Source organism: Geotrypetes seraphini, chromosome 10 (assembly GCF_902459505.1).
Source record: "Geotrypetes seraphini chromosome 10, aGeoSer1.1, whole genome shotgun sequence".
Lineage (NCBI taxonomy): Eukaryota > Metazoa > Chordata > Amphibia > Gymnophiona > Dermophiidae > Geotrypetes > Geotrypetes seraphini.
The window spans coordinates 40,088,612-40,105,928 of NC_047093.1; the positions used below are offsets into that span (position 1 = coordinate 40,088,612).

The 17,317-nt window shown below is 42.6% G+C and overlaps 2 protein-coding genes across 2 annotated transcripts in view; both read left to right on the plus strand.

Moving 5' to 3' along the window:
- LOC117368077 (cytochrome P450 2H2-like) overlaps positions 1-13,057 on the plus strand; it is a 47,822-nt gene extending 34,765 nt beyond the window's left edge. Inside the window, exons 6-9 of the mRNA XM_033961365.1 lie at positions 288-423; positions 2,285-2,472; positions 6,912-7,053; positions 11,344-13,057. Of these exons, the coding sequence (XP_033817256.1) occupies positions 288-423; positions 2,285-2,472; positions 6,912-7,053; positions 11,344-11,522 (645 nt within the window). The 3' untranslated portion in view covers positions 11,523-13,057. The remainder of the gene's footprint in view (positions 1-287; positions 424-2,284; positions 2,473-6,911; positions 7,054-11,343) is intronic.
- Positions 13,058-14,468: 1,411 nt separating this feature from the next.
- The window catches only part of CDRT1 (CMT1A duplicated region transcript 1), a 45,598-nt gene continuing 42,749 nt past the window's right edge, over positions 14,469-17,317 (plus strand). Inside the window, exon 1 of the mRNA XM_033960793.1 lies at positions 14,469-15,796. Within this exon, the coding sequence (XP_033816684.1) occupies positions 15,280-15,796 (517 nt within the window). The 5' untranslated portion in view covers positions 14,469-15,279. The remainder of the gene's footprint in view (positions 15,797-17,317) is intronic.

Genomic DNA, 17,317 nt, shown 5'->3' on the forward strand with positions numbered 1-17,317 from the left:
GATTCATGAACCGCAAATTCATGGGGGAACACTGTATAAATATATATATATATATAGAGAGAGAGAGCCCCCAGCACAATTTTATAATAGCTAAGATTTTTGCACAAAGAAAATGCTGTATAAAATTACCTCCAAATATTTCCAGTGATTCTCCATTATTTCCTCGTACAGTGAAATTAATATCGAGATTTGTAAATGATCCAACTTTTCTTAGGAGTGACAGGAAAACCATAAATCCAGGTCCATATCTTTTTTTTTTTTTTTTTACTTTGGGTTCCTTCTATCAGGAGAGACCAAACAGCAGCTTCACAATGGATAGTCTGGTCTATAGTACATTTAACCTCTTCCTTGCCGGGACAGAGACCACAGCAACAACACTTCTCTGGGCAATTAAACTCATGTTGATGCATCCAGAAATCCAAGGTAAGATGCAGAAGAGGGTCATGAAATTCTCCCAAGTTTAAAAAAGGGGGGATAAATTTATAACTGTGAACACATATACAAAAAAAATAGATGTATGCGTTTCCTCATGTGGGCTTTGGCGAATTTTCATAATAATATATGCATGTATTATGAAAATTACTCCAGTCATTTTGTGCACTTACATTTGCACTTGCTCTTTAGTACATACACGTTTTCTTAGTTAATTTATATGCATATGTATATGTATTCACAGTATGTGCATAAATACAAATGCCTCTGCTCAATCCAGGTAAAATTAAGCATGTGTAGATTGTACACATATAACTTTACCTACATATAGGGCAGGCAAGCTTCATAAAGCTTATTTTTTCATGCCCTCCTTTGTGCAGTGGTCATGGAGCATTAATTTAGAAAGGATGCAGAGATGAAAACTGAGATGACAAGGTAGGGACATGCACAGGTCCCCCTACATTTTACAAATAAGAAAAAAGGTAGCTGCTATAGCTTTGACAAACCACAAGAAAAAACAGCTGCAAAACACACAATCCCAAAAAATATAGTCAACTGATGTTCCTCCAGTAACCTATCCAAATCTCCTTTGAACTTCACTGTGCCTGTATCCTTGACCACATCCTCCAACAGATTCCACCGCTTTAATTATGTACTATATGAAAAAAATACTTTCTGGGATTAATTTTGAGTTGTTAGTGTCACAGACTGCCCATTTTTTTTAATGTTGTTTGAAACATTCCTTTGTCTAACTGTTCCATCCTACTCATGATTTTATACATTTTATCATATCTCCTCTTTTCGTAGTCATTTTTCTCCACACTAAAAATCCAAGACTCATTAGCCTTTCTTCAAAAGGGAGGTGTTCTGTTCCCTTTATCATCATCGTTAACCTTTTTGAACTTAATCTGAGACGTTTTTTTTAAAATTCCGCAGCCACCTTTAAAAAAAACCCAACTGACTGCTACAGCTGAATATTAACTAGTACATTGCCAGTCTAAAGCGTGGGACAGGCATGTGGGATCTCTTAGGGAGAGTAGGAGATAGTGGATGCTGCGGATGGACAGACTGGATTGGCCATTTGGCCTTTATCTGCCATTATGTTTCTACGTCTCTGTAATTATAAAGCTCTATGACCTCACAATGCCAGTGTTAAGAGCCTTAGCTTATAACACTAATGTTCTATGACCTCATATTGCAGGGGCAAAGAACCTTAGCCAACAGGGAGAGAAGGAGAGAGTGGATGCTGCAGATGGGCACACTGAATGGGCCATTTGACCTTTTATCTGCCGTCATGTTTCTAAGATTCTATGTTTAAATGTTCTGCCAGCCACTGGTCTCTATTAATTAAAACTGTTTCATGCTGGAGACTTGGGGATAGGGTTACCAGACGTCCAGATTTCCACGAACATGTCCTCCAGGGGTCCAAACGGCTTTTCAAAACCAGTACTTTGTCTGGGTTTTGAAAAGCTTGGAACATATCACTGTCGGGCAGGAGGGCATCCACGCATGTGTGGATGCCACGCGATGACATCATATGTATGAACACATGCGTGTGATGTCATCACGTTGCATTCGCCCATGCGTGGATACCCTCCTGCACGATGAGAGCGGGCAGCGGGTGGCGAGGCTGGGGCAGGGCTAGGGTGGGATTGGGGTTGAACAGGGTAGGTATGTGTGGAACTGGGCAGGCCTGGAGGCGAGTCTAGGGGGTCCAGATTTTTCAAATGGAAAATCTGGTAACCCTGCTAGGGGAGATTTGCACCCCCGCCCCCTCTTAACTTTGGACAGTTACCTATGCATTACTCTGACTTTTTACAAGAATGATACAATGCTGCTTCTTTTATTTCAGAAAAAGTGCAGAAGGAAATTGACTCTGTGTTGGGATCTGATAAACAGCCCTCTATGGAGGACCGCACCCAGCTGCCTTACACCTATGCTGTCATTCATGAGGTCCAGAGATTTGGAAGTATTGCTGCCTTGGGCCTTCCGCATGTTGCACTTCATGATATCAGCTTCAAAGGCTACACAATACCCAAGGTAACAGCTCAAAGGGAGGCCTGTGTCCAATAAGAAATTGCTATCTCTGCTCTTAATGGCTGCTCCCAATATAGTCTGGAAAATGACAGAGGCCTGAAACAACAACAACAACAACCCTCTCCCCCTCCCCACACACATACACACTGAATATAAAACACCTTTCACAGTTCTGGACTGAAATCACGGGTGCATCTGGGGTTAGCGATACCAACTGAGTCCATGTTTTCAGGACACATGGATCCAGTTCTGGTTTTACCTCAGTTCATGCACAGAGCTTTAACTTTGATTTTTCTATGGAAGGCAAAACTAGAAGTCCGTGCGCAGTGTAAGGAATAGGGATAAAACCAAGATTCTGCTCATCTGTCTTGAAAATGAAGCTGTTGACAAGTTTATCAGGGTCTTCCAGTAATACCTCTGTTTTGTATTTATAAAATATTACCAATTATGTGTGCAACTTAATTACTTTTCCCCCCCCTTTTACAAAGCCGCGCTAGCCGTATGGCAAAAGCCTCAAAGCTATTAAATTTTTTTTTTGAAGCAGAAGATACAGAATGTATTTATACAATTTATATAGTTTCTATTAAAACAATCTAAAGCAATTTACAATCAAAAGATCACCCCCATTAACATATTTCCTTCAAATTATCCACCCCAACCACCATTTCCAACTTTCACCATTCTTTACAACACACAAATAGTAGGTCTGCAAGTTATAATGCATTAATTATCGCCTTGTGGCCTCTCCTGTCTCTTCCCATCCCAACCCCTGCCCTCAGTGTGATCTACACTAGGGTTGCCAGATTTCCTCTTTAAATCTCTATGGACTTCAGGACAGTTGCTGAAGTGGCAGCCACTAGCACAGTTTTGTAAAAAGGGGGTGGGGTGGGAGGTTAATTGGTGATAACTATCAATAGTTGGTCATAACAAACACTAATTAGAAACATAGAAACATAGAAAGGTGACGGCAGAAAAGGGCTACAGCCCATCAAGTCTGCCCACTCTACTGACCCACCCCATTAAGTCTGAGTGCTGCTCGACCCACGTAGGGATCCCACGTGGATGTCCCATTTATTCTTAAAGTCGAGCACGCTTGTGGCCTTGATTACCTGCGTCGGAAGTTTGTTCCAGTGATCTACCACTCTTTCTGTGAAGAAATACTTCCTGATGTCACCTCTAAATTTCCCTCCCCTGAGTTTGAGCGGGTGCCCCCTTGTGACCGAGGGTCCCTTGGGAAGGAATATATCGTTTTCTACCTCGACACGACCTGTGACGTACTTAAAAGTCTCAATCATGTCACCCCTTTCCCTGCGCTCCTCTAGAGAGTACAGCTACAATTTGCCCAGTCTTTCCTCGTATGAGAGACCCTTGAGTCCAGAGACCTTCCTAGTGGCCATTCGCTGGACCGACTCAGCTCGAAGCACATCTTTACGGTAATGTGGCCTCCAGAATTGCACACAGTACTCTAGATGAGGTCTCACCATGGTTCTATACAGTGGCATTATGACTTCAGGTTTGCGGCTGACGAAGCTTCTATTGATACATCCCATCATTTGCCTCGCCTTGGATGAGGCCTTCTCCACTTGTTTGGCAGCCTTCATGTCTGCACTGATGATCACTCCCAAGTCCCGTTCCTCTGAAGTCCTAGCTAGTGTTTCTCCATTCAAGGTGTATGTTCTGCATGGATTTCTGCTGCCGAGATGCATGACCTTACACTTCTTAGCGTTGAAGCCCAGCTGCCATGTCGTGGACCATTTTTCCAACTTGATCAGATCCTGCGTCATACCATCCGTGGGATTGCTTCCACCCACTATATTACACAGTTTGGCGTCGTCGGCGAACAGCGCTACTTTACCCTGAAGCCCTCGGGTCAAGTCCCTTATGAATATGTTAAAAAGGGATGGTCCCAGGACTGAGCCCTGAGGCACACCGCTAGTCACCTCCGATGTCTCAGAGAGGGTGCCATTGACCACCACTTTCTGAAGTCTTCCACTCAGCCAATCGTTGACCCACGCCGTTAGTTTCTCACCTAACCCCATCGATTTCATCTTGTTTAATAGTCTACGGTGTGGGACACTGTCAAAAGCTTTACTGAAATCCAAGTATACTATGTCCAGAGACTCTCCCGAGTCCAGCTTTCCTGTCACCCAATCAAAGAAGCTGATGAGATTGGACTGGCATGACCTGCCCCTAGTGAATCCATGTTGACAGGGATCCCTCAGATTCCCCTCATCCAATATTGTGTCTAATTTCTCTTTAAGTAGAGTTTCCATGAGTTTACACACTATTGATGTGAGACTTACTGGTCTGTAATTTGCGGCCTCCGCTCTGCAACCCTTTTTGTGCAGAGGAACCACGTTGGCAGTTTTCCAGTCCAGGGGGACTCTCCCCGTATTTAGGGAGAGATTGAAGAGTATTGCTAATGGTTCCGCCAAAACATCGCATAGCTCTCTGAGCACTCTTGGGTGCAGATTGTCCGGTCCCATGGCTTTGTTCACCTTGAGTCTTGACAGTTCTTTGTAAACATCAGCTGGTGTGAACTCAAACTTCTGAAATGGGTCTTCCATGCTTTGCTTTGCTGCTAGCCGAGGCCCGTGCCCTGGTGCTTCGCAGGTAAAGACTGAACAGAAGTAATCATTCAGTAGTTTGGCTTTATCGGAGTCTGTTTCTACATAATTCCCGTCTGGTGTTCTAAGGCGTACTATCCCGTTTGCGTTCTTTTTCCTGTCGCTAATGTATCTGAAGAAGGATTTGTCCCCTTTCTTGATGTTATGTGCATGAGTTATGTGCATGAGTTATGGCCCTATTCTGTAAAATGTGCATCTACAAAGTGGGTATTCAGATGGGAGGAGCAAGGCTGATCCCTGGAATCAGATACTGAATACACTTGTGTTTGGGTACTGTGGTTATTACCAATTCAAATTTGAAAGAGCTACAAGGGGCTGCTGAAAAGTTCTCAGCCCAGCCAAGAAGAGAATGATGTGGAGCCGTGAAGCTTACAAGTTATTCCACACTTTACTTGACACTTCATTTCAATGATATGAAATAAAATGAAAAGTGTCAAGAAGAGTGTGGAATAACTTGTAAGTTTCATGGCTCCACATCATTCTCTTCTTGGTTGGGGGGAGAGCTTTTAAGCAGCCCCTCGTATTGTGATGTCATAATACCTCATTCCACCAATGCCTAAGAGTCAGCCTCATCGGTGATGTCACAATGGCTTGGTTTGCCTATACCTGTGCCCCTTTGCTAGATGCATTTGCCTCATTGAAATGAAAAGTGTCAAGAAGAGTGTGGAATAACTTGTAAGTTTCATGGCTCCACATCATTCTCTTCTTGGTTGGGGGGAGAGCTTTTAAGCAGCCCCTCGTATTGTGATGTCATAATACCTCATTCCACCAATGCCTAAGAGTCAGCCTCATCGGTGATGTCACAATGGCTTGGTTTGCCTATACCTGTGCCCATTTGCTAGATGCATTTGCCTCATTGAAATGAAAAGTGTCAAGAAGAGTGTGGAATAACTTGTAAGTTTCATGGCTCCACATTATTCTCTTCTTGGCTGGGCTGAGAACTTTTCAGCGGCCCCTTGCAATTCTGCTTTCTGAAACTATCACTGGTTGGAGCGGTCTGGTCTTACTCCTGTGGCACAAGAGATTGACTTGAATCTTCTGCTACAAGAGGGTTCAGAGCGAGGTGGAGTTGCTGTGCGTTCAAGCTCTGGGTGGCAGGAATTGAAAAGGATTTGGGTCCCAATTCCTGCCCCATACTTTCTCTGTCTCTGTCATTTGGAAGTCAGGTACCTGGGGACATATCTTAAAGACCAGAAATCGTCTTCCAAAACATGTCCAAATTTTATTATGAGTTTCACATCTTTTATATGAATCAGGTTTGTCAGCATGTGACGTAAACACAAACCATATATGGACACAGGTCACATGAAACTTTAAACACATCAGCATTTTTTCTATCTGGAGATTGAAGTCCACAGAGGGTCAGAAAAAGCCTTAACCAGCAGAGCTTTTAATCTAAATCTGTCTGTAAATACGGCTTAACAAAACAATTCAATTCACTTCACAACATCTCTGTTTAAACATACATGTCAAAGAAGGAAAGACAAACAGGGCCTGGTTTTCTTACAACTTTAAACAACAAATGCCTAAGGAAAATTATCAAGGTTCATGATACGTGTCCCTTCAGGAATGAATAAACGTCTTCTACAGGGGTTTTAGTCTAAGACTTCCCTGGCTGCCAAACCCTTGTTCTCCATTTGCCAATGGAATGAAGTAGCTTTAGACATTTATCTGTGGGCAGTGGGAAGTTTCAAGTGAGATAATGGGAAGTTAGAAATACTGTAACTACAAAGTAAAACCTTCACTTTCATCCTTTTATAATCCTTTAGTAAATGATATGATTTCCAAACCCTTTTTTTATTTTCTCCTCTGCAGGGAACTGAACTGATTACATTTTTGTATTCATCTCTCAATGACAAGAAGTATTGGAAAGATAGTGAACACTACAATCCTAATCGATTCTTGGATGAAAATGGAAAATTCAAGAAGAATGAGGCCTTCATACCATTTGGTGCAGGTACAGTAGTCATCCAGATACTGGTCTTGGTCTAGTAGGAAGGGATAAAGACTGGGAACTTTGGCCTGATCCAATATAGCAGTTCCTCTAAAATCTATGTTGCACCCTTATGGTTTGCATTTGCTATATCACCTTTCCTATAGAAATGAGAAGATGGTTCACAATAATAGCATAACAATGAAGAAAAGAGCACCAACATTTTTAGAACAATCCAAGAGTGAAACAAAGGATAGAGTGAGTTTGGGTGACAGGAAGGGAACCCTACTGGCAGTTATGTAGTAAGGGGGGGAGCATCCTGGGTGCCATCTTGGTAGAGGCGGAGCACCCATCCTCCTCTTCCTCCTTACATGCTCCTTTCCCCCTCCCCCACTGCTGCACGGGCACGTCACTTCCCTTGCCCCGTACCTTTGTAACGTTCCTGGACTGAGCAGCAACCCCCCAACCTGCTGTTGTACCTGCATCAGATCTACCTCTGATGTCACTTCCTGGAACTGCACCTAGGAAGTGGCATCACAGGAAGAGTCCACGCAGGCACGACAGCAGGTTGGGGGTTCCTGCTTGTGCCAGGAACATTACAGAGGTACAAGGGAAGGGAAGCAGCATGAGTGTGGGGAAGGAGTGTGTAGGGGTAGGGGGCGAAGATGAAGGCAGGGAAGAGGGCCTCTCCTCCTCACTATGCCACTGCCTACTGGGAGGATAGTCTTTCTGTATGGTGAGGATGGTTCTGAAAACACAATGAATAAGGGTAATGTGTGCCAATAAGCTCTGTAATGAACATAATTGTGTAGTTGCTGAACTTGGTCAGGGACCAGTATGTCTTGATGAGAGGATCTAGCTTTCCTCTGAGGAAAAAGACCCGGGAAACCAACTTCCCTGCCCCATCCCTTCTCACCCTCTCATCCTGCTTCTCTTCAACTTTCTTTTTGTCTCAGTTTCCATCTATCTTCATGGCCAACTCTTTGCTTCTGACTTCTCCATAGCTTTCCCCACTCAGTTTTTCTCTCCAACCCTTCATTCACTTTTATTCTCTCAAATCTCATCCCCTCTACCTCCTGTTCTGGTATCTTCATTTTTCTTACCTTTAGCCACCACTGACTCTCAATATATCTCTTCCTCGTCCCCCATCCACCCCATCATTTGCCTCCTTGCTCAGGGCCAGACCAAAGGCATCCAACACCCCAGGCAGCCATGCTCCCCCTCAATTAGTTGTCAGGCTACTAGACCGCCTCCTCCCTCCCTAAGGTTTGATAATTAAACTTAACAATAATTATCAACACCACCTCTCCATTTAAAATGTATAATTGGACATTACACTTTTAAAAATTAAACTTTGCTTAGTTGTATGTATAAACATAATAAGGATAAATTCCAAAGGCCTTCTAACCAGATAGATAGCTCTTTACTTGGGTAAATAATGTCTTCTCACAGATGATGATGTGTGCCTCTTAGAACCATGTGTTCTGCTTTTTTTTTTTATATATATATAAATCTTTATTGATTTTTAAACTTTGACAATGCAATACAATTATCTGAACATAAATATTTCATAAAATGCATTATTAAACATACAATTTATACTTAAAACAATCATTTTCTCCCCCTCTTATCAAATTACTACCATAAGACAAATTATAATATTATAATATTATAATTAAGTATTTTAAAAAACAAAATATCTTTCCCTCCCCCCTCCCTCCTCTGGATGTGTAAGGAATTCTAACAACCTCAAAAAAAAACAAAACATTACAATTATTATGATATTACAAATATAGTCAAAGGACTCCACACTCTATTAAATGTACTGCTAAACCCCAAACACTCTGCATTCATTTTTTCATATTTATAAGTGGTACAAACATTTGTCCACCAAAACGTGTAATTTAGTCTGTCATATCTCTTCCAATTATGTATAATCAATTGGATAGCTATTCCTGTCATTATCATAAAAAGTTGACTTTTATATTTATCCAAAGAAGGCTTGACATGTGAAAGCGTACCACAGATTATGGCTTCATATGTTAGGGGAATTGCTGAATCAAGAATAAGATTAATTTGTCTCCAAATTGATTTCCAAAAATTAAGTATCAAAGGACAATAATATAACAGGTGATCCAAAGTCCTCTGTCATTATGACAATGCCAACATCTATTAGACCTGGAATTATCTAACTTTTGTAAATGAACTGGGGTCCAAAAAATCCTATGCAATAAAAATAACCAAGTTTGTTTCATAGATGATGACCTTGTACACTTCAACCTCCAAGACCAAATTCGTGGCCAATGAGATACAGAAATGTGGAGGGGCATAATAAAAAAAAACGTCTGTCCCCTTTTGGCTTAAGCCTTAAACGTTGAAAGTAGAAGCAGGGAAACTGTCCATAATAAAAAAAAAACATCCAAAAGGAGGTTTTTAAAAAATAATGGCTTGCATCTATGTTCAGCTGTTTAAACGCCCAGTCCACCACTACGTCTACACTTATACCCCATAATGAACCTAAAAAACGCCTAAGCCTCAAACGTCCAACACAAGGTCTTTTAGGCGAAGGAGGAGTCAGTCCTTCGCCTAAAAGCTGGATTCTGTAACCGGTGTCTGTCAAAAACAACACCAGTTACAGAATCCACCCCAAATCCCCCCCCCCCATGACATCGGGGCAAGAGAGAGCCCAAGCCCTCTTGGCCCACGGCACCACGACTCCCCTACTATATTCAGGGCAAGAGGGAGCCCAAGTCCTCTTGCCCCGCGATCCCCAACCCCCCCCCCCCCCCTTGAGTCTGATCCGGCCAGGAGGGAGCCAAACCCTCCTGGCCACGCGATCCCCACCCCCTACATGATCGGGCAGGAGGGAGCCCAATCCCTCCTCCCAGGTGGACCCCCTACCCCCCACCCCTACTAACATACGGGCAGGAGGGATCCCAGACTCTCCTGCCCTCGAATTGCCCCCCCCACCAACCCGTGACCCCCCCGCCATCCCACTGACCCCCCCACCCCTAATCCCCCCCCTCATACCTTGTTAATGTTGGCCGGACAGACGGGTGCCAAGCCCGCCCGTCCGGCAGGCCAGCCGGCTTCAGAATGGGACCGGACTGGCCCAGGTGGCTGAAACCCCACCCACAGGTGGGCCTTAAACACATAGGCCCAACCCGGCCCATGCCCTATCTCTCCTGCCGCGGATTGTGGCAGTTCGGGTAGAGGAGTGATGGCATCGCGGTAGGGGAGATGAGGCATCTCTCCTGCTGCGATCATTGTTGTAGGGGATAGGCAGGTTGCTGGGGTCGCTGAGCTGATCGCAGCAGCCACGATCAGCTTAGTGGCCCCTTTTTCAGCACTTATACCTGTTTTGACTTCATCTAAGTCAAAACGTATAAATGCTGACTAGGCAACCTGCCTAAGATTTTGGTTATACCTGCTGCACGCCTAGGTGTAGGTCGGCCCACCTCCCGCCCACCGCCCGCCCTTTTCCCTCCTCTAAACACGTCTCTTTTCTCTCTGTGCGTTTAGAGGCAGGGGAAAGGCCTAAGCTGGTTTTAGATACGTCTAAAACCAGCTTTGATTATGGGTACTTGGACAATCAGGCTTTTTGATCGTCCAAGTAGCCATTTAAGCCACTTTTTAGACTTTTTTTTATTATTATGAACCCCATACTGTTTTATCTCGATGCTCCAAATGTCTCTAAGACTATTTTTTGGCTTTTTATTCAAAAATTTAGAAATTAATTTATACCACTGGGCAGCCTGATGTCCTACTAAATCCATCTGGTAGCAAAGGATCTGCTTCAACTACAACCACCTATATTGTTGAGACCTCAGAATGCCAAATGATTGTTGTAGTTGTAAAAAAATCAAGCAGTTTTCCATTAGAAATATCATCCAATGTTCGAATACCTGCCAGCAGATAGATAGCTCTTTACTTGGGTAAATGATGTCTTCTCGCAGATGAAGGTGTGTGCCTCTTAGAACCATGTGTTCTGCTTTTCTTTGACTGCAGCTGCATTTTGCCACCTCCCAGAAGCTGCTGCGCTATGTGACAACTTAGTTTACTTAATGGTTAATCCAGGCCTGATTGGCCAAGCCCCATCTTTTTTTTTACCCCTCTAAAACTGGAAACTTCTACAAAGTGGTGTCTGTGATCAGGGGGGCTACCTTGACATCTCATACTCCAGTCAATCAGATTTGCTCCAAACATTCTGTAGGGCATTTAATACAAAACACTATGTTGTCTGCTGACCTGGCTGTGTGACTTGTGAAAAAAGCAATGAGCGGCCAACATTAATGAATCATCTTCTTGTCTCAGGGAAGCGGTCCTGCGCTGGGGAGTCCCTTGCACGGACGGAGATCTTCATTTTCTTCATCAGCTTACTGCAGAAGTTCACCTTGAAAGTCCCAACAGGAGAAAGCAACAGCCTTGAAATGATTATTAGTGGAACCCGTGCCTTGAAGCCATTTAATGTGTGTTTTGTGGAAAGAGCATAATTGAGCTTATGTTGGTTTCTCAGCACTTTCGATTCTATAATATTTTGATTATGGAGGATCGAGGGGGGACATAAGGGAAGTAATAAATGGAATTGACATTGTGCACTACATTATGATAATATTCTTAAGACAACTGTAGGTGTATATAGTATATTTATAGAGAGTCAGCATTTAGTTCTTATGCATATAGCTATGTGGTTTAAGTTAGAGCAGCCTTTTCTGCTTGATTAGATTGTAAGCTCTACAGAGCAGGGATTGTCTCTTTAATTTTTAATGTACAGCACTGCTTACATCTAGTAGCACTATAGAAATGATAAGTAGTAGTAGTACCCTTTCTTCTGGCCTAAATTAAACTATTTATGTAGTCAGATAAATATAGTTGGATGCTCCACCCCAGCATGGCAGCAACAGACAGACAATTCTAAAACTGGGCACCTCCATTTAGGTAACTCAAGGACACACGGTAAGATGCTATTCTGTAACAGAACTAAGGCGCCTAGGCTCCATTAGAGAATGCTAGTGTAACCCAGTATTGCCACACCTAACATCTTGGTGCTTGTACTTAAACCAGCAATAGAGCTAGCCTTAGCAGAAGTGCCTAAATGCTGTAGGGATGCGTAGATGGGTGCTCACTTTCCTTTATAGAACTGGCTTCTGCCATGTGTTAAATTGAAAGCGCCTTAAGGGGCATTTAGGAGTCTATTCTAGGGTGGAGCCTGGCAATGAAAGAGGAAGATTTGTCTACATGAGCTTCCCTTTATTGCATCTTGAACATTGGCTTCCAGTATCCTATCAGGCTACTTTTAAATTATTGGCTCTTGTATATAAGATTTTGCACTCAGGACAGTCTAAATATCTGATCCTCATCAAGAGGCTGTGCCTTACAAATACTTTCTTGTGGCATGCTGCAACTTCCTTCTGTTAGAGGGAAAAGTTTTAGTGTGCAGAATCCTTCATTATGGAGCTCGCTTTCTTTGGATATATGACTGGAAAGCTTTTTATTGGCCTTCAAGGTTCAGATTAAAACTAGAGAATGAAAAGGGGACAGATTTTTCCCCATCCCCACAGGAATTCAAATTCCCTGCGAGTTTTGGTGCAGTCCTTGTCCCTGCCCCATTCCTGTAAGCTTTGCCTTAACTGCACAAGCCTTGAACACTTATGATTTTAAAGAGTTTGAGGCTTGTGCAGATGAGGTCAAAGCTCACAAGAATGGGGCAGGGGCAGGAAAAGAACTCACCGGGATGGGATGGGAAAATGAGTTCCCACGAGGATGAGGAAAATTTTGTCCCCGTGTCATTCTCTAATTAAAACATTTTGCTTTGCTAAGGCATATGGATCATAGGGTGCCTCATTGTTCGGCTCCTTGTTCTTGGCAGTGTCGGTGTTGCAATATTGAAGTCATGCTACTTTCTCTTTCCTGTGTTATTGTATATCCTTTCAAGATTTATGCATTTATTACTATGTAAAATGCTTTGATAGTTTTGTCCTAAGCTGTATATTAAGTTTTAATTAAACTTGGAAACTTCTATAGTAAATATAATAGTCTCATTCTAATTTTAAGAGAATGCGTGTGAAACCTGACTGAATATCCCTTCATGCTCTCCCATCTATTTGGGTATGTTTGGTTTGAGGTGGGATTTCCTTTTTGTTGTGTTACAAGTTTTAGAGATTTGATTGTAATTTCATCCTTATTCTACTCTGAATTAATGCTACACTGAAAGAGTCTTATCTCAATAAGCAAAGGTGGTAATTATTTTCCCCTAATTCTATATATGGAGCTCAAAATTACGCATGCATATTTGGGCACACGTCCAGTTTCCACATACAGTTTCCTAGAACAATGAGCCACTTAGAGCCGATAACTGCAGGCTAACAATTATTGGAGCTAATTGGCAATAAATTGAACGTACGTGAGCCGCTTTCTAGTCCGTATTCTATAAAAATACACAAAATTTTACACATGAATCCACAAAGGGGTGTGGCCACGTGAGGGGCATGGGCAGGTCAGGGGCATTTCTGGAATTTGCATGCAGGGTTAAAGAATATGGCAGAGGCTGTGCCTAATTTAGGCGTAAGGATTTACACCAGTCTTCGGTTGGTGTAAATCCATATGCCCAAGATTGGGTGCACCTCTTTGCACTAAATACAATTTTGTGAATGGTGTCCAACTTTGAGCACTCTTTATACAATGGCGTGTAGCACTATTTTTTGGGCGTCCAGATGTGGATGCCATTTATAGAATTTACTTCACAACAAGGGAGAGTGTGGCGCAGTGGTTAACGCTACAGCCTCAACATCCCGAGGTTGTGGGTTCAAACTCACACTGCTCCTTGTGGGCCTGGGCAAGTCACTTAAACCCTCCCATTGCCCCAGGTACATTAGATAGATTGTGAGCCCACCAGGACAGACAGGGAAAAATGCTTGAGTACCTGAATAAATTCATGTAAACCGTTCTGAGGTCCCTTGGGAGAACAGTATAGAAAACTGAATAAATAAGACAAGGAAAACAAATTCTATAAAGCCCAAGGATACTCAATAATGGCTCCCACATATTCCACAGACTCATTTGTATCTTTTCACGAACCCTTCCCAGGACCTCAGCGGTAAAAAGTTTCCTTATTTAATTCCATGAGTGCATGATAGCCTCGTGTAAGTCAGGTCTCAAAAGCCTCTTTATATAACCAACATTTTAGTATTCCTTTAAACCTAATAAGAGTTTTTCTCTTCCTTAAGGTGAGCTGGCAACTGGTTCTCTCTCTCTTTCTCACTCTCTCTCTCTTATGATTTTGATTGGCAGCACCTCTGTTCGTCACGTATTTCAGGCATCCAGCACCTAAAAGTATCTCCTCCTATTTCCATTAAACCCTCTGTTCCATAACTTCAATGACGTCTGCTCCTCAAACTTCATTTGTTTTTAATAGAAAGACCCCTATCCAATTTATTGTTCAGTTTCCAAAATGTTTCTGTCATATTTCTCCTTTCCCTTTTTATCTTTCAATACATATACATGATTTCTAATATGGTTAGAAATACTAAGGGAATGGAAAAAGAAAACCTAAAGCAAGGATGATTTTTGAGCAGAATACTGCTTGAAATATCATAATAGCATATTATTTGAAGGATGTCCTCCCCGTCTATCAAACTATCACTGAATTTTGGAAGCTATTCTCAACCTTTGTTCATTTCTTTTGACGTTGAAGGTGTGCGCGGCTCTTAGAATATTTACTGTAAGTGTGATGAGGCTGCAGCCGGTGCATAATGTAGGAGGTTTGTGGTAACACCCCGCACTGTTTCCTTGGAGTTGATCACCAAACAGCAGCATTGCTAGGAAGCCTCTTTTGTCTGTTTCAATCTCTGCTGCAAGAGTCTTGGAAATTGTGTTCAGAAAGGAAAATGCCTTTATTAAATTGCCAGCAACATACTTTCACTTTGCAAGGGATCATTTTGATCAGGTTTCCCTGAGCCTGTTGGTAACTGGGCTTCAGGTAGCCTTTATTAACTCTATGCATCCATCTATTTAAATATATTATTTAAAATATTTTACTTTCAGAAAAGTAAAGAGAGTGGAAGTAAATGGCTTCCTTTTCTCTAAAAGTTGGATCTTCTTAGTATTCTAACTTCTGACACCTACTTTGAAGTACAGACTGATGAATCTCCTACTCTCAAAAATCAAGATGTAAGAAAATCCGTGTGGATTGTCATGTTGGATATCAACTGTTGGAGATGAAGCTGGGGGGTGACAAATAGCATCTACAGCATGGAGAGTCTGGCGTTCAGGTTGGACCGGGTTCGGGAGCTGCGTTGCATAAATGCAAGTTCTCCCATCCCTCTCTGTGAATCTTGTGAAACTTGCATCCTGTCTTCGAAAGTCTCCTTCACCAAAGAATGGTTCCAGAGGGCCGGGGAGACGTCCAAGAAAAAGTTTGTGATTGGGATCGTGCACAGGTTCAACAGCTCGGAGCTGCTGGCATACATTGAGAGGCTGCTGCAGCCGACCCTGGGCAAAGATTTCACATACTCCAGGTCCAGAATTAATCCCAGCCTTGCAGAGGACCTGGGCGCATTTGATTCCGACCGGGCTCTGGATAAAAAAATGCTGAGGCAAGCTATGCTGGAGACGTGGGAGTGGTTCAAGCATGGCACCTACTGGACAAAGGCTAATTACAGCCTACAGCTGCTGCGGCTGTGCCATCCGGATTTGCTGCGTATTGCTGCTAATATAATTCATGTGCTCCTCATCAGAGAGAGAAATGCCAGCCCTGCCAAACCAGCAGGTAAAACAATGATCAGACTGTCTCTAATCAGAGAGAGAGAGTTTTGAATTTAATTTCTTATATATACTCCCCATAAGCTATCAAACGGTATACATGCAGGAACAGTAGGTATTTTCTCTGTCCCTATAGGGATCACAATCTCAGATTGTCAAAGGGTCAAAGTGACTTGTCCAAGAACACATAGGCAGAATCAGTGGGATTTGAACTGGGCTTCTGAGGTTCTCAGCCCACTACTCTAAAATTATACTCCCCCCCTTTTATTTTTAAATCAAACCTGTATCTCAGATAGTACATCAACTGACTATGGGCACCTTTGCTAGTCTTGAGGCATAGAAGAAAGTTTCCTTGCATTTATTTGTACTGTGGCCAGTAAAGTGTACAGCAGAGGCGGCCATCTTTTCTCCCTGCTGAAGCTTAGTGAATCACCTTTGTAGTTACATCTGTTGACACCACTAGGCAGAACACTCCTGCATCTTAGTGTAGAACATTTTTCTGTCTCCTTAAGGAGGAATGAGGAGACAACTAATTTGCAATGCATTAGCAACTGGGCATTTCCAGCAGTGATAGACATGGGAGTAGTAAATCCTAAACCTACCCTAGATTTTCAGGGTAGATGCAAGGAATATTCATGAGCAGGAGCTGAAAACTCAACTGGCTGGGGCTCCCATAGGACAGGCTTGGGAACTACTACAGTAATCAATATGACCTTGTAAGTTATCTTATCTCCCTATGCCTCAGGGATAAAAATAAAACATGGTTCATTGAAAGCTTGCTGTTCTCATTTCTCCTGCCCTGTAAACTGGAATGCATGATGTTGAATAATGTTTAAGCTCGTAACGGAGGAATGATCAGCTATGCTTCAGATGATGAGAAACAAGATACTTCAATCGTGATCAGCAATCTGTATTGACTTGATCATTAATCTGTGAATTATGTATTAAACCAGTGGTCTCCAACGCATGGCTCTGGAAGTCCTTCACTGCGGCCCTTAAACAGTTGGCTGAAATGCTCTTCAAATTCTGTAAATGCGTTAAGTTCAGTTTTGCCCAATTGATATAGAGGGCCATCTTCAGTATGACACCCAAATCCGAGTTTGGACGTTTTGTGGAAGACACACAAAAATCCAGTAACAATCATGCCATTTTCAAAACTGCAAAACGTCTATCTTGTTTTTTCGAAAATGGCCATTTTTTAGATGTGCATCTATCTTTTTGAGCCATTTTCGAAAAAACACATCCAGAAGAAAGATGCATAAAATAAGCCATTGGGATGTAGGAGGAGCCAGGGTTTTCAGTAGACTGGCCACACAGGCATTCCAGCAGAACAATGGGGTACCTCAGGAGGGCACTGCAGTAAACTTCACGTAAAAGGTTCCAGGTACACATCTCACCATAACCCCCTTATAGAATCTGGTGAACCCTTCAACTTCCACCCAAATCTACTGGACTCAACGGTATACCACAACAATAGCTCTTATGCCTGCGGGTGGCACCTATATGTAGGTATAGTAGGATTAGGGTG